This window comes from Hemibagrus wyckioides, linkage group LG01 (genome assembly GCF_019097595.1).
Source record: "Hemibagrus wyckioides isolate EC202008001 linkage group LG01, SWU_Hwy_1.0, whole genome shotgun sequence".
In the NCBI taxonomy this organism is placed as follows: Eukaryota; Metazoa; Chordata; class Actinopteri; order Siluriformes; family Bagridae; genus Hemibagrus; species Hemibagrus wyckioides.
In genome coordinates, this window is record NC_080710.1 from 24980780 (window position 1) to 24998801 (window position 18022).

At 41.8% G+C, this 18022-nt stretch overlaps 1 protein-coding gene across 1 annotated transcript in view; it reads left to right on the forward strand.

The window, feature by feature from the left end:
- tgfbr1b (transforming growth factor, beta receptor 1 b) overlaps positions 1-16587 on the forward strand; it is an 82986-nt gene extending 66399 nt beyond the window's left edge. The window contains exons 7-9 of the mRNA XM_058385737.1: positions 2780-2904; positions 3126-3256; positions 11267-16587. Of these exons, the coding sequence (XP_058241720.1) occupies positions 2780-2904; positions 3126-3256; positions 11267-11392 (382 nt within the window). The 3' untranslated portion in view covers positions 11393-16587. The remainder of the gene's footprint in view (positions 1-2779; positions 2905-3125; positions 3257-11266) is intronic.
- The last annotated feature ends 1435 nt before the right edge of the window (positions 16588-18022 follow it).

Genomic DNA, 18022 nt, shown 5'->3' on the forward strand with positions numbered 1-18022 from the left:
AAACTTTTGTGAAATTTCAAGCACAGCATTTCTCCTACTAGTGAAGACTCATGTTCAACTTCCTGGAATGGAAGAAGGCTTTGGCTGAACGTGTGTTTGTGGATGAAAGCTGCAGAAAAAAGTTTCAAGCTTCTCACAATATGTTAGAGTTGACTTGATTTTGCATGAATTTCTGATATCACAAAAGCACCATATCCTGGAGGGATTGAACTGGAGGATTGTGAACATTTTCCTTTAACATTAATGATATTTCCTTAAACATTTAATATAACTTTAAATGTTAATGATGTTTCATTCATTCATAAATGAAAGCCTGTGATGTTTAAGAAGTATAGCACACTCGGTGCTATGAATTATTGTAGGAGAATCGCTTTGAAATATAAGGAAAAAAAATATATGTCTTCATGGCCATGCTGTTGTTGGAAAATAATCAACAGTAATTGCGCTTCATCACACCACCCCTCTGATTATATCTTCCTATAATTACGAATCCTGTTGGGCTTCATTGTTTACTTCAAAGCTTAGGAAACACACTGGACACTTTTTTTTTGGAGATGCACTTACCATTGTGAAATGTTTTGACAGGAGCAGATCGTCCACCTGCGGTTGTTTTGATGGTTAGTTTGTGACTCCTGCACTTCGGTGTAGCTAATGAGGTCCAAACGCACTTCTGTTCTCAACAGAAAGCCATTTTGTCTCTCGGTAGTTTTCGGTTTCTTTTATAGCACGCGGGTAGCGAATGAGGAGAAGAAGCAGCGGGTGAATGAGGAGAAGACAGCCAAACGTGTGAATCACAGCAAAGTAACACACAGCTAATACAAATACAGCGTCTCTCCACTGCAGGACACACTCTCTCTCTCTCTCTCTCTCTCACACACACACACACACTTCACATTGCTCTCTGCTTTCAGAGAACTAGTTGGAGTTCTTTTTTTTTTTTTTCCATCATTTTGAAAGGAACGGCGGCGTTATTTTTTTAAACCTGCCCTCCCTGAAAACGAGCACAATGGGCAGATTTTTGTGTGTGCTGTTGTTCTTTCATTGATAAGTCACATAGATAATTGAATTTTTTAATGAACCCGTGGGAGGCTGCAGTTCAAAAGCTTGATATTCTGCCTTTCAGTCAGCAGGCCTTGGAAATGCACAGCAATTTGGCTTCGTGTCTCTTGGGCATTAAGTGACTGCTGGAGAGTGTCATGGTAGCAGTGTGGCGTTCCACGGCGCATGGCATCGTCTCGAGCGTTTTCTGTGGTGTCAAGTCCTGACTCTTCAGACGAGCCAGAGGAACAGTTTGCCTGCTTGTCAGATCCACACCACTGCTGAGCGCCATTCTCACTCACTTTAGCAAGCTGGCACACGCCGAAACCGCTTTGCGAGGATAGTCGCTGTAAACACTCGAAGTCAAGAGGACACCGTGAACGAACGTAACCGTGTGGCCTGCAGGACAGATCAGCGAGGCATATCGAGATATTTAGCAAGGCTGGTCTCTGAGAGAGGATCACTGAGAGTTCTGGCACCGGCTGCTCGGTTGCTGACCGAGCCAGAAGCATCAGGTGAGAGACGGGCACCGTCTGGGCTCACGGCCCTAGCTCCGCCTCTCTCGGCTGTGGAGTGTCGAGTCTGGATTGGCAGCAGTGACTTCACCCTGCTTTGAATCTGGAGAGATTAACCGAGTTGACGCCCTTCCTTCCTCGCAGGGAAACTCCAACTGAGCCTTGCGATTATCTTATACCAAACCCCACCCCTACTGGAAAAACAATTCTCTTTTGTTTAGCTTACATGCAGTGTTTCGCTTTTAAATCTGTTCTTAATTACACCACATGGCCAGAGGTTTGACTAGGATGTCTGAACATGCTTTAGAGTTCACTAAACATGTCAAAACACAAAGTGAGCTCCAGGAAGACATGGTTTGTGAAGGTTGGAGTTGATGATAACGAGAGTCCTGCACACTGACTCCTTTAGGATGAACTGGAACACCGTCCCGTCACCTTCTCATCATTCCAACATCAGTGTCTGATCTCACTAATGCCCTTAATGCTGCTTAATGATCACAAATGCCCACATCCACACTCCACCCTCTAATGGAAAGCTTTCCTAGAAGAGTGGAGCGCATCATTGTAACAGCAAATCTGGACTAAATGTGGAAAGTGATATTCAGCAAGCATGCATGTGTGAGTGTGATGGTCAGGTGTGCGCATACTTTTGGTCATACTGATTTTGGTCACACTCTCATGTCTAGTGCTGTTTTAATTAAAAAAAAAAAAAAAGTTTCATTAGGAAAAGTGTCAAATGGGAAATGCTGGAATAAAAAAAATAAATAAATCGGACAGGTTGGTGTGAAACATGAAGTGGTAGTTGATTTTCAGGCACCGATTTGTTTTAAGACGACAATTTGCTAACTCTTGTTATTGTTTGTTAATTACAGCAGGACATTTCATACGTTTTGACTCGAACCATAGCCAACGTGCCTAGTGTGAAAACCACTAAAGTATTAGCACTCTTAACATGTCACTGAGCGACCCAGAACTCTAACTGGTAATAACACGCATTTTGTCATTTACAGGATAATGGAGTCTAATGAAATGCATTATTGTCTGTGTTCCAGTGGTCTAAACAACAGACCCCCATTTATTCAAAATGGGCTTCAGGAGCATGTGTATTATTTTTAATTAGATACTTTCAGCAGAATTTGCTGTCATTACAGAGCCAGAGTCTGAATCTGAAGTCATATTGTTTCTGTGTGTGTCCTAATTAAATTCTCCAAACTGTCTCCCAACAGGTACATGGCCCCTGAGGTCCTTGACGATTCAATAAATATGAAACATTTCGAGTCATTCAAGCGAGCAGATATCTACGCCATGGGCTTAGTCTTCTGGGAAATCGCGAGCAGATGCTCGATTGGAGGTACTTCAGTTAAATGACCATTTTTTTCATATTCCTGTTTGCTCTTTGATTGCACATGAGACAGATGATATCATCCCTCTCTGTGTTTTTGATTTATTTTTAGCCACCTCGCGTAGCATGTAATGAAGTCAGGTTTCGACACGATATTTAACCTAAATGGCTAAAAACCAGCCTGGATTTATGTCGTAACCTGTCGTTGAATCATCTCCTTCGTCCTCCAGGCATTCATGAAGACTACCAGTTGCCGTATTACGATCTGGTGCAGTCAGATCCATCAGTGGAGGAAATGAGGAAGGTGGTGTGCGAGCAGAAATTACGGCCCAACATTCCCAACAGATGGCAGAGCTGCGAGGTACGTCGTCGCTCCTACATACTTACCAAGTGTTTTTTTTTTTTTGCCGCTCCCCTTTATTCCACAGCGCGAGGCTTGCTGCTGTGAGACACATCTCCTCCACGATTACTAACAACCCTCAGCTTTCGGGAGACATCTAAGTGGTGTGCAGTTTGGAGACGAGAGAAATTCCTACGTGTGTGTTTATTGCTGTTATCAGAGCCAAACGTTTGAGCCAAACCGCAGCCCCCAGGAGAGGTGTGTGTGTGTGAGGGAGAGAGAGAAATAGAGAGAGAGAGAGAGCGATTGCAGCCTTTTGAGCTCTCTCAAATTTCCTCCCTCAATCGTTTGCCATCCATCAAGCCCACAGCAGCCGCGTCCTCCACTGCACCTTTATTAGTGTCCTTTTTATTACACGGAAAAGAGACACAATTACATTAGGCCTAATTCGCCGTAATGCAATTCCGTAATCTAATCAGCGTCTGCTCGACCTCGATCTCTTTCATATTTTTTGTTTTTTTCGTTTTTTGTTCTTCCGAGAGCCTCAAATTGACTAACGCCACATTGCTGTGCTTCCTAGACGAGTTGATTGTAAAACCTGGCTGATCGCCTGCAGTGTTTGTGGCGTGTGATTTAGCGCATGACGTCTGCAGCGTTTGGTAGAGTAATGTAAGCAGATGGTGCTTTCTGCCTGTGTTTACGACTCGGCCGCCTACACACACACACACACACACACATGCAGGTGTCTTAGCCACGGCTGTCTCAGGCTTGCTGGGACAGCGAAAGTCCTGAGATTACATTTACACACTCTTGCTTCACCGGAGCTACTTTTTAAACCAGGGATGGTGAAGACGCCCGGTGTTTTAATGACCTCTCCAAGGAGCTCGTTCTGAATTGACCACAGTTTGTGCATTATGGCTGGGTGTTGCACCATGTCGAGACAAACGAGAAACTCCATATCCTTGACATGCTGTAACACCGTGTGGCACTACCTTTTTTTTCCCCCTCTATATTTTATGCCTGAAATGCACTCAATTTATTGGTGATTACAGAATATTTCTCGTGGAAGCTCTCAAGCAGAGATCACTGCTGCCTCTTGAAGTGCTCTAATTTTATTACCTCTAAGGGGAAGGTTAAAGTAGTTTGAAAATAAAACGCTATAAATGATAACCAAACATGATTTCATATAAACATTAATAATCTCATGCATGGAGACATTTTATTGCCTTCCTTGGAAACCATATTTATTATTTACCTTTCCGTATTTCCAAAGCGGGAAACCTCATCAGCTAGTTAGACTTTATTTACGAGCTGCCCTGATGTTTTTCGCAAAAAGTGCTGGCTCGGCTGCTGATTTTCCAACCTATAATAAGACCAAGGTAAGCTAACAGGATGTCAACCTGTAAACAACAGCCGGACAGACAGATAGACAGACGGATAGATAGAAAGAACAGTCCAAGGTAAGAAAGCTTTATTAATCCCAGAGGGAATTCGCAAATTGTTGCTAGGTGTGTATGAATGTGTCCGGCGCCCTTGCCATGAACTCGTGTCTCATCCGATATGTATTCCCGCCATGCTCCCAGTGTTCCAGGGACGGGACTGAATGTCAATGAAGAAATTAATGTTTAACCATAGAAGCTGTACTACCGCCATGCCAGCATAAATCATTGTTCCAGATTTTTCACTTTTCATGAAGATGATTTCTTGCCATCGCTCATTTAGCTTCAAGCACGATATCAGGTAATCAGGGGGGGGGTTTGGGGTCATGGATTATCCTTTCTTTTCGCTCAGTCGGTTATTCTGTGGCACCACAGTATGTGTGTAGTAGATGTCAGTTACATTTTCATCTCCAGAGACTGACAGACAGTCATACAGACAGACAGACAGGTTTCCGTCCTGCGAGAGTAACCAGACTTCATGCATATACATCCATCCCATCAGTCGATCATTTTTCATTTTATTCAAGCTCCCTCAAAAAAGTTCACTTTGAAGGTTGGTGTCACATTTATATGGTAGGTTTAAAAGATTAGTCATGGATTTTGTGTCCGTTCACTCAGGTCCACTCATTTCACCCAAGAAAAGGACTCTCAGGCTACACTGAACAAACTGCTCACTAAAATTGTATAGTTGCACATTGGACACTGAACCACGTCTGATGTATCTCAGTTTCTGCCATGCCATGCAGATGGTAGGGTCAGAATTTGGCATCAGCAGCATGAATTCATGGAGCCAGCCTCTGCATTGTGTTAACAGTCCAGGCCGCTGGTGGTGTAATGGTTTGGGAAGTGTTTGACATTGTTCCCTTTAAAACCAGTTAATACCATATGAACGTTACAGCCTTGAGTCTTTAGTATTGTTAGTGGTCATGTGCATACCTTCTACCCATCTTCGAATGGCTGCTCTATAACAAGTCATCTCAAACTGGTTCCATGAACATGGTAATGAGTTTAGTGTACTTCACAGGTCTTGATCTGAGTCCATTATAGTACCTTTGGGATGTGTGAGAATAGGAGAGGACATAGTGCATGTCAGACAAAAACTGTGTCCACAGGACAGGACCACAGAACCCTTCTTATAGTTGGTCCCTATTCAGTAACCAGGTTCGAAGGGTCTTCTTAAGAAGGCGATCAAGAACCTGGCTTCAGGAGACCGCCGCAGATGTGGGGGATTCTACCAGAAGGACGTCCATCTCAGAAACTCTTTATCAGTCTGGTAGAGTGGAAAGATGGAAGGAACTCAGTAAGGCCATTTATTCAGGAGAGACTTCCATTTCGGAAAATTCGGAGAGCATAAGAAGAAAAAAAATTCTGGTCTGTTGAAACAAAAAGTGAACTTTTTGTGAGTTGAAATTCAATCGCTGTGCCTGGCAAAAAACCAGCTCCGGCCAATCAACTAGTTAATACCATCCCTACAGAGCAGCATGGTGATGCCAGTATCATGCTCTAGGGGTATTTGTCAGTGTTAGAATTGGAGGAAGGAATATTGCAGTCAAAGTCCAGACTCATCTCAGGTTCACTTTACTGTATGTCAACAGTCCAAAGTGTACAGACAGCACAGGAGAGGCTTTAGGACAGGTCTCTGAATGTCCTTGAGTGGCCCAGTCATAGCCTACCCTTGTGAGAACAGCTGTGGAGAGACCGGTGGAGAGATAACAGCTCACAGATGCTACCCATCTAATCTTATTGAACTGGAGGGGATGTGCCAGGAAGAATGAGAGAAGTTACCCAAACCGAAAAGACTTACCCAAGAAACTCTTCAAACTACTGCCTAAGGGTCTGAATATGTTAAGAAGATGATTATTAATACATTTGCAAAGATTTCTAAAAAAGCTCTTTTTTTTTAAATTATGGGTTGATTAATAGCCAAAACAATTCATTTAAAATGGAATTTCTAATACTGTAAATGATTCAGAAAGTGAATAATAAGAATAAGAAATAATCCCAATGGTCTGAAAGCTTTCCAAACCCATGCTATATATTAGGAATGTAACTGATACAAACATGGAGTATTATTCATGTGTTTTTTGTGTTTGTGTGTTTGTGTGTGGGCTTTTCAGAAAGTTTTCAGAGCATCTGGCTGATTCTAAAGGTGTGCGAAGGGATTTACTTGTATCCAAGTGTGAGCACATGAAGCTCACGGGACTAAGAATGATGTATTTATAGTGCCCGGAGTAGCAGCCTGGACTATGGTGGTTTAAATTGTGTTTTTATTTTTTACATTATATTTTGGGAAATTGAACAAGTTCAATTTATTTGGAAATATTGCGGGCAGGTACAAACAAAATAACCTTGCTATTTCTGCTGACCGTTTCCAGTGACATATTGATAGGATTCATATAGAATTTCAAAGAAAACCTTCTGATTTATGAATATATTAATATTTTGAGGAATAATATAGATGCACACGCATATATATATATATATATATATATATATTGTCATAGTGACAGGGCAAAAGGCTTTAATGGTATGAAATGGTCCACATGCTTAATGATGACCAGGACACTGGTCTGTTTTTAATAGCCTGTTTTCTTTTTTTAACTATGACTCATAGTGTGATAGAAAAATATCGGCGAGAATCAAGGGGAAGGTGATACAAGACAGTGGTGAGACCGGCCATGCTGTATGGTTTAGAGACAGTGTCACTGAGGAAGAGACAGGAGTCAGAGCTGGAGGTAGCAGAGCTGAAGATGTTGAGGTTCTCTTTGGGAGTGAAGAGGTTGGACAGGATTAGGAACGAGTACATCAGAGGGACAGCTCCTGTTGGACAGATTAAGATGGTTTGGACATGTCCAGAGGACGGAGAGTGAGTATATTGGTAGGAGAATGTTGGACATGGAGCTGCCAGGCAGGAGGCAAAGAGGAAGGCCAAAGAGGAGGTATATGGGTGTGATAAATGAGGATATGAAGTTGAAGGTGCAAGTGTTGAGGATGCAGAAGATGGGGATAGGTGGAGAGAGGTGAAAGAAGAAGAAGATTCTTAACTATGACTCATACTTCAGGTTAATTTTTTATTTTCTTTCTTAGCATTCCCCAGTGAAATTGCTTGTCTGCTGGAATAACTTGAACGCTCTCCATTCTCTGACAGGCTGCAGCATTTCAGATAAAGCAATAATATTTTTTTTTTTCAAGGACACAGTCCAGAACATAATTGCATGCTTTATATAACTCAAGCAATGCACCATTATGTTTATTATTATTATTTTTAAATTGTGCTCAAGTTATCCGATTATCATTATAGCCTGATCGTTATAGTTCTGTTGCTGATGTTGTTCGGACTTATGCATCTCTTAAATATTTGCTAGCTGTGAGTGAAATGATGGTGTGACTAATTAATTTGCATGAAAGCAACCATACCTTATGCCTTATTATACCAGCTTATCCAGCTTGCTTCTGCTGGTCTCCTACAGCGTACGAACCTACACTGACGTCACATTTCTTTCAGCAGGAATGTGAGATGTACTGAATGTGATATGAAGTCAAAGTGATCAGTTCTCTCTTCTTTTTTTTTTTGGGTCCATTAAATCCATGAGGGTGCTGAAAAGTCAGGAGCCAATGAGCATAAAGCTACATCTCCTTCATTTTGCATTTATTTATTCTTCATGTTCGCCCTTGCGCTCTGAATTTTTCATATTTTTTGTGGATCTAGCTCCACAATATGCATATCGACATGTCTGATCGACATATTCTCGCTGGTCCCTGACTTTTCTGGACAACCTGTAGAAAGTGTATCACCTGAAGAAGTGTGGTAATATCTGCAGCGAAGCCTTCTGCTGCCTTGAGCTGAAGTCCAAAGTGCACAAGAATCAAAAAAGTTGATATCGGTTTGGTCAGTTCTGTGCCTATTCTACAGGCATGTGTTCACCTCACTCACCGTACACTTCGTATCAACAACATTCATAATTTATTTGAGCTCAGGTGTTACTGCGGGCAAGGAAAGAGAAGAATCTGTTCTTGTATTCGCTTTACTGCATCCTCAGAGCTTAATAAAAGTTTAGTAATAAAAAATCAATCAATAAATAATGGAGTTTAATTAAAAAGTACTGTAATGCTGTTTTAACATTTTTATCAAACTGTAGAATTAAAAAAAAATATATATATATATAAAGGCCAAAAATTAATCCATTTATCTGTCCATTCAACCATTTTCTGTACCGCTTATTCTACTCAGGGTCATAGGGAACCTAGAGATTCTATTCCAGTGGACTGGGTGCTATTACAGGGCACAATTGTGCACAATTCAACACACCCATTCACACACTAAAGCCAATTTAGAGATTTTATTCAGTCAGTGGAGAAAACCGGAGTACCCAAAGGAAACCCCAGAAACGTAGGAAGAACATACAAACTCCACATACACCCACAACCCTGGAGGCGATGCTGCTAACCGGAAAGCCTCCGTGTCCCCAGCAGGTCAGGGTCAAAATAAAGTAGAAAGTTTCCACTATGACACTTGTGTGTGGGTGCAGGGGTAGGGTGCTACCAACCGCTCAGATGATGCTGAACAGGTCAGACTCCACTATTATGACATAGGGAATATTTAGACCACATTCATAAAAGGGAGGTGCAACATTTAACTAATACATGTAGCGGTGTGGGAATTCCCGTCAACTGTCACTGTGGCTAAAGCTCTGAGAAACAACCACAAATGATTAAAAAATAAGTCTGATTCTGACTAATTATCTTGTGACAGTAATACCTGTGTTGTTTTAGTAAATGAGTGATGGAAGCCTCGCTTAATGGTTGCAGCTTGGCTGTTTTGGGGCTTGAACCTCGATCTTACGATCAACAACCTTAACAACTTGAGCTACTACAACTTAAGGGTCTCGCTCAAGGGCCCAACAGTGGCAGCATGGCAGTTCCACGGCTTAAAACCTTCAACCTTCCGTTCAGCACTTTAACCATTTGCTTTTTTATTTTGTCAGTGATGTTCATGTGAGCAGAGAGCGGTCGAGTGAAGCACTAACAGGCTTAAATGCCGTAAGCGACTGCTATCTCAGGTGACGAGACGGAGTCTAATGCCGATAATCAGTGTGATAGGTCATTTCCCATTGTTAACGGAGAACTGAATTACATTCATTAAAAAACTTGCCAGGAGGCTATTAAGAGGTGCAAGTGCAGGTGGGGCAGCTTTAATATGAATGATTTTAAACATGGGTAACTAGGCACAAAAACAAGGTCAAGTGGAGATAAGACAGTGGTACCCAACATAGCAAAAGATGCATTTTAAGCAGCCAGGATGATTTTACACACATGGAAGTGCCCCCAAACCCCAGATCTGAAAGACCAGCTTGATGGGATGACTGAAATGAGTAAATATGAGAGCATGTTGGAGACATGAAAAAAGAAAAAGGAGAAAAAACAAAAAAACATAATTTTTGGCAGTATATGAAAATGGTGTGAATGAACAGGACTGTTCAGTAATTGTTTGATTCCAATGTGCTTTTGATTTGTTTCTTGATATATCATTGTAAAAGTGAACAATTAATATTGCGACTGTTGAACAATAAAAAAGACTGGGGGGGGAAACAAAGACAAGGTCAAAGCAGGAAAGCATTAGCAAAGAACAGAGTTTGACAGGACTGATTGTGAATTGGGTGTGTAGTGACTGAGAGTGTGGGTGTATGTGAGAGAGAGATAGAATGTGAGTGACAGAGAGAGAGAGAGAGAGAGAGAGAGGGTGTGAGAGAGATAGAGTGTGAGTGAGCGCAAGAGAGAGAGTGAGTCAGAGAGAGCGAGAGAGTGAGCGTGCATGAGAGAGTGAGTGAGAGAGAGAGAGAGTGTGAGGGAGAGAGAATGAGAGTGAGTGAGAGTGAGCGAGACAGAGTGAGAGAGAGAGTGAGTCAGAGAGAGCGAGAGAGTGAGCGTGCATGAGAGAGTGAGTGAGAGGGAGAGAGAATGAGAGTGAGTGAGAGTGAGTGAGACAGAGAGAGCGAGAGAGTGAGCGTGAATGAGAGAGTGAGTGAGAGCAAGAGAGAGAGGTAGTGTGTGAGGGAGAGAGAACGAGAGAGTGAGTGAGCGAGAGAGTGAGCGTGAATGAGAGAGTGAGTGAGAGCAAGTGAGAGAGAGAGAGAGAGCAAGAGAGTGGGTGAGAGCGCGAGAGATAGATTGAGCATAGGTGTGTCTGATCAGAAGTCTCTTGACTGGGAATGAGGAAGTGAGAGTGCATTGTGGGAAATGGAGTCTTGTGTGGAGTTTGGGTTTTGTTAGTCCTGACTGCAGTATTGTTTTTTTTTTTTTTCTGTAAGTAGATTAAGTTATAAATATAGAGGCCGGTACAGTGTCTCTGAAATTCAGTGAAATTGGAAAGAAATGATAAAATGTCTGCACTTGCCACAAGTATCATTTAGCATACAGTGATAATTTGGTAGCATCAGTGAAATCTAATACACTTATTGTTTTGCTGCTATAAAATTGAAGTAAAAGTTTTTTTAAGGATGCACAAACTTTTGCACTTGACATTAACGGGGTTTTATACCTTGTCTGTTCCTATGAGTCTCACCCGAATGTCTCTGTGTCTTGCTGTGTTCAGGCTCTGCGGGTGATGGCGAAGATCATGCGAGAATGCTGGTACGCCAATGGAGCCGCCCGCCTCACCGCCCTGCGCATCAAGAAGACTCTCTCTCAGCTCAGCCAGCAGGAGGGGATTAAAATGTAGGCCTGCGAGCTCTGGGAGAGCTACACACCTTGGCATATTATTCATTTTTGTTTCTTTGTTCGTTCGATTTTTGTTCTTAATATCTGTTCATTATAATGTTCACGCTCATTCTTCTGATTCTCCATGATTATTGCATTAAGACTTTGCGTCCTCCGTGCGCGAGGGAGAGGACGAGAGGGAGGACACGAGCACTAAGAATGAAGGCTTGTTTGGATTTTCCTTTATTTTATTTCCTTTAGCTTTGAATGATTGACTTTAGCAGTGAAGGTCATTTTAATGATCAGGTACTTTTTATTTTCCTGTTAGCGGCGGAGAGATGAGATTTGCTGGAGACGTTTATCTCTATAGTGAATTTGCACCTTGTGTTTTCTCTCTTTCCTCAACACTTGTTTTTATTTTCTAACTTATTTTTTGCTTCTTCTTCTTCTTCTTCTTTCTTTCTTTCTTTTTTTTTCCAAACAAACTGGACATGACCTCATTCAGTCTTGGCAAACATGCTGCAACATATGCAATATAGAGAAATCCTATCCTATATTTTATATCTTGATATGTTCTGTTACTACGGCAACAGTTACAACAGCTTCAACAGCTACAATGGCATCCGTGCCCTCCAAGCCAGGTGTTACCGGAAAGTGCCACTGCTTTAAACCAACGTTCCCTCATGCTGTGGCTCGGCCCCTTCACCTTTCGCTGTCCGACTAAAAGAAAGAAAGAAAGCAAGACCGAGCGCCACCTTCGTCCAGGCTCGCGGACGAGTCTGTCATGGAGTCAGTCTTTATTATGCACACGCAGCGAACGTTAGCAAGGGGCCACCACACACAACTTGCTGGTGCCATTTCTTCAGTTTTACATCATCTATCTCCTTTTCATGATCATCTTCAACGCACACAGAGGGACGTTTCAGCTCAGACCTCAGTTCATCCCCCGTGTTGCTGAGGATCGACTGTCGCATCTTCGCTCCTCCCTGACACAATGATCTGGACAGAGGATGCTCTCAGACCTGGCCGTGTCGGGCCTTTTGTCGTCGTCGTCGTCCCTTCCCCTCAAACGCACTCTCTATAGCTCCTAACTGGCACACAGATTCGGATAAACTGAGCTACTCTCACAGACTGGCGCTTAATGCAGAAGACAAAAATGAAAAATAATAAAAAATAAAAAAAATAAAGAAATGGATTTTAAAAAAAAAAACCCTACAAGCAGTATGACTGAATAAAAACATTGAAGCCGATCACATCAGCATTACTCAAGTTGCCGTGTAAAAATGGTCTTTCTCAAAAAAAAAAAAAAAAATGGTCTATGGTACTCTCTGTTTTCAGTGTTGCAAAGATGATGGGATATATTCATTTATCTATAGAGCAAATAGATCTTTACTAAGCCATAGATTTTCCAACATTTTATGGCAACTCTTTGTGTGTGTGTGTAGAATGTAAAGTTTAAGAAAAAAAATAATCCTGTTGACTGCTTCAGATCTCCATTGAGCAAGCCTTAAGGGACCAACAGCAGTGGTTGTTCCTGTTTCGTTGAGGAAAGAAGAGCGGTGATGTTTTTACCGTAGGGTTAATGTTCTGTTGAATTGCGAGGATTCAATGTAGCAACAAATCTAGCAGTTTTCTTCGTGGTATCTGAAGAAGGACGTCGTCTTTGCCACACGAATAAGCTGACAGTCAGAGACACAAAGCTAAATGCGATCACGTTCTGTAGGAAAACTTTCAGTGGCTCGGTGAGGAGCTGGCGTAAAATTTGATTCTTTTCCCGGAACTTTACGATCGCCATTTTTTTACTACACGTCCCTTTATAGCTACCTTTCATGTTCTAACAAGTTTTTGTCGGAAGCTCCTTGTCTTGGAGTCTCCTTCCTTAAAAAAATAAAAGCTAAGTAAACACACACTTTTCCATTTATATGAATCACCCATCATACCAGTCACTGTATAAACGTGTTAAGACAAGCATGTTAACTGTGCAGCCAGCTCTCTTGTTATAGAAACTAAATTCAGCAGTGCTGTGATTTAATCTGAATTAAATCCAGTTATTGGGATGACCGTGTAATGTCCGCTTTCTCTTTAAGCATCCTGTTTAAGGCTGGATCGTTGCCGGATGAAGCATGGTACTCGCATGCTCTTTTTATCCCCCACACACACACACACACACACACACTTTAAACTGAAGCATAATTAGCAACCAGTGGCCAACATGGCCTGTGAATAGCATGGCATGTTTACAGTGCATTCCTGTGCTATGATTATACTGATTAGACACGAGCTTTTCTACCCTACAGCCAAAACAATGGGGAGGGGGAGCGAGAGGGAGAGAGAGAGAAATAATCTTTCATTAGACAAAACACACACTGCATGTTTATTAGTGTGGCAAATGGATGTTCATTTGTGTTGCCTTTTATTTCCCTGATTGATTGTGTCTTAAGGCAAAATTGCTGCATTTTCTGCCTCTGTATAGGAGCAAAAAAAGGATTTCAGTTCTCACAATGATTCGGTCATTTAGTTTGCAAAATTTGAAAAGGATAGCATTCAGCCCACTCCTGAAGTGTTTGTCGTTCCACAGAGCTTTTTAAAATATATCTAGGACAACCTTTCAAGTGTTGAATTGCAATTTGGACAAAAACATGCTTTCACCAGGTAGTACCCTTGATATTTATTTTCTTCTTTTTGTCGCTCTTCTCACCTCAGGTTTTGCTCAATTTGGTTATTTGCACATGTGCTCTAGCACATCAGATACGTATGAAATATCAGTCCGCTGGTTTTTAGACAAAAGTATGACAACATTTTTTTTTTTTTTTTTTTTTGGATACTGGCATACATGCAATGGATTTGATGTCATTTAAAAAATAATGACAAGACTCTGACTTCCCTTTTCTGCTCCAGTACAGCGATCGGTCACTTTTTTTTTGTTTGTTTCACCCTTTCCGAAAACAATTCCTGTTATATGCTGAGAAACGTCCTGAGTGAAGTAAATGTATGATGGAGGAAGTGTGTATAAATATGTACATTGTAAATAAGTATCTAAGTGTATGTAACTTGTCTGTCAGCTTGGTGGCCCTGTGGCACGTACAACTGGTCAAAAGAGTCCGTGTGAACCCCCAGGATGGTCAGGGAATAGAGCACATCCCCTCCAGAGAGGGTGTTGTATCATACAGTCTAAAAGGGAAGAAAATGAGATTTGGGTCATTTATTATTGCTAAGGTCCATCGAAGGCGAGTGTAATCATCCTTTCTGGGAAATCGATTTCATCGTGCCACCGCAGATGTTTTTTCGTCCGACACATTTCTGTCTTAAATCACCAGCAGCCTTTTTTTCTTTACGGATTCAGCAGTGACCTATTTTGACGCGAAAACATGCATATCCAGGTATTTTCTCACAGTGACATGCAGGTATCCTCCTGGCCTTGACAGGTCAAACCACACCAGCTATGACTTTTAACAGGAAATCCATACCGCTGCACCTCTGGTTCCATGCGAGCGGGTGAGAGCGAGAGGACTCTCCCTGTAACACTCGCTCCCTCACTGCATAGCGTCTTGTTGTAGCTAGGAGATTTATTCATATCATTTAGCGCGGCGTTACGAACAGTAGGAAAGCACGGGCTGTCGGGCTCCTCGACCTCTCTCCCGCTCTTCTGCTCTCGATGTCACTTACTTCTGTGCCTCCGAACCCATCTGCACCCTTGAACATGGGCGGGGATCCACTCATCCCGGGTGATTTTAACCGACAGTGTTTTCATTAGGGGTCCTGTTACATGGCCCAGACTCCTGCACAACCGTCTGCTGTTCAGTTGCTGTGTGTTTTTGCTTTTTTATGGTGCATTATGCAGCTTTTTCATGCAACCATGCACAGATATTTGCACAAAAGACTAACTCAGTTTAATTCATGCCTTTTTTTTTTTTCTTTTTTCTAAGTAGAATAATTCTGGAAAGGTAGATATCTCTCCCGAATGCAGCAGACGTGAGCGTAAACTTTGAGGAAAAACTCCACATTCCTATCAATTGGTGTGTCCCCAATTAGAGCACGACTCGCTGAGCAGTTTCAATAAAGGTCACGCCCGTGTTGAAGAGGGCGGGTTAGTGCGTTATGCAAATGTGTACGGCGACACGGTCCTCAGGCTTTCTACTGGCGTTTGCCAGGTTATTTATTTACAGTTCGATTCTTTATCTATGCCAACATCCGGACACTGTGAGAAAGATCCTGGAGGGACGGTGGCCCGGTAGCACCAAAAATCACGTGGGTAGGTAATGAAACGGTGCAGCAGGGGTTTTTGATTTAAAGGGAAACAGACCGCCATGGAGAAAGCAGGAGTCTGGGTCATTAAAGGACTGCGGAGCCAACCAAGGTGCTTTTCATTTTGTGTGTGTGCGCGCGTGTGTGTGTGTGCGCGTGTGTGTGTGTGTGTGCGTACATTATGGAAAGGAAGAAGAAAGCTTTATCAAGTTTTTATTTGGTGCCTAAGTTTGACTATATTGTGTTTTGTATTCCATATAGAATGATGCACTGCATGTGACTGATTTCTAATGTTTGCATCGTTTTGGTTTTTAAGGAAATTCTTAAAAGAAGAAAAAAATGGTGAAAGGCTTAATTAGTTTAAAAAAAAGAAAAAAAAAGGTCAGAAAGTAATCCAGAGGAAAAAAAAAAAAAATACCTCCTTCAAAGACCAATGTATTTTTACCTCAGTGTATATATTCTATTTGTTTACTTCAAGTTTGCAAATTTGTTTCTATGAAATGCTAAATTGAAGAATTCACATTTTGTGTCAGTGGTACTTTGGCATTGTGTTGTTCTTGTGTCTAAATGAACTGTTTTGTTTTTGTTTTCTTTTCTTTCTTTTTTTTTTTTTGTTGAACCATCATCTGTACTTTATTTCTCGTTCTGTTCTGTCCTTTAGTTCTGAAGTGCTTTACAGACATCAGACCATGTATTTTAATGCCTCTTTCTGAACTGTGTAGAAAATGCATTATGGGCCTTTTTTGTATTTAAAAAAAAAAAAAAAAAAAAATGTCCGAGTCCGAGCTGGTCAGTAGTGGACGGTGGCGGAGAGAGTGGCCCACTTGATTTTTAAAGCATTATTTATAGACTTTTTATAGTGTGTACAGAAGTACAAGCAACATAGGAACGTAGGGGGAGTGACGCTGATGTGCCATTCTAACATAGTGGATTAGTAATGGGTGTGAATTAAAAACAAAAAGTTCAAATTTCCTGATGTTCTCCTTGTGTTTTTGTAGTTTGCTTGAATCTGATCTAACACTCATCTCAGATAGATATACTTTATTGATCCTATGAGGGGGGGAAATTCTTGGATGAAATGAATGATGTACAAATGATCTATGGTTTATGTTTATATTGGCGATCACTTTTATTCATTGTCATGGCACTGACTCTCTTTTTAAAGCTTTCACGTCACAGAGACAGAAAGCAGGGTGTCTGTAACATTCATGCAGTGATGCAGCAGGTATTATTGCCCTCTAACATGTCCAGGGCCTTGTGAACTGCACCCTGTGTTTGGGTTCCTCCCACCTCCCAAAAAACATGGTGTTATACTGCTTGGCTATGCTAAGTTACACCTACAGTTGTGCAGGAAAAGTTTTCTGTATTTCTGCATAAACATGATCATCACATACGTCTTTATTTGTCACATATACATTCTTTCTTTGTGTAGCCCATCTTTGGAGGGTTGGGGTCAGAGCACAGGGGACCCTTACTCAACAGGGGCAGTGGTAGCTCAAGTGGTTAAGGTTCTCAGGGTTCAAGCACCAGCACTACAAGCTGCCACTGTTGGGCAATTGAGCAATTGACCCTCTTTGCTCCAGGGGTGCTTTATGAAAGCTGCCTCTGCGCTCTGACCCTCAGGTGGGATATGTGAAGAAAACTATTCCACTGTGCTGTAATGTATGTGTGGTGATAAGGCTTCTCCTTAAGGGCCCAGCAGTGCAGCTTGGTAGTGCTGGGGCTTGAACCCCGATCAACAACCCAGAGCCTTAACCACTTGAGCTACCACTGCCCCTGTTGAGTAAGGGTCCCCTGTGCTCTGACCCCAACCCTCCAAGGATGGGCCACCACCCAAACAAAGCGATCCCAATCAAGCAAATGACACAAAAATCTTGGTCACTTATTTATTGAGAGAAATGATCCATTATTGACTGTGAGTGGCAAAAGTATGCAAACCTCTAGGATTAGCCGCTAATTTAAAGGTCAAATTAGGGTCCATTCTATAAGGTTCAATCACCACACTAGGTTTTAATCAGGATGTGATTGTGTATGAATTCTGCCTTACAACAGACCATCATGCATCATCGTGACGCACTGTAATCTCTCATCACATCCCTAACCTTCCCGCTCTCGGCTCCGGATCCTTCGTGACCCTGATGGTTACTGAGAGGTGAATGAATGAAGTTTGTTTATATCTGTTTTTTTGCAGAAAGTGTCGTTTATTTCCAGGATTTCTACTGCACTTATTTTTAAATGGTATTTTCTATTGACCCTAGTCGGTTCTATATCTCAAAAAAAAAAAAAAAACAGGATGTAATCAACTTGGACCTGAGTGACCTTAACCAGAACGAGTGCATGTGGAAAGCACTTTGCTGCCTGAACTCACGCTTATGTTAATTACCGTGACTTCGGACGCAGGCCTCTT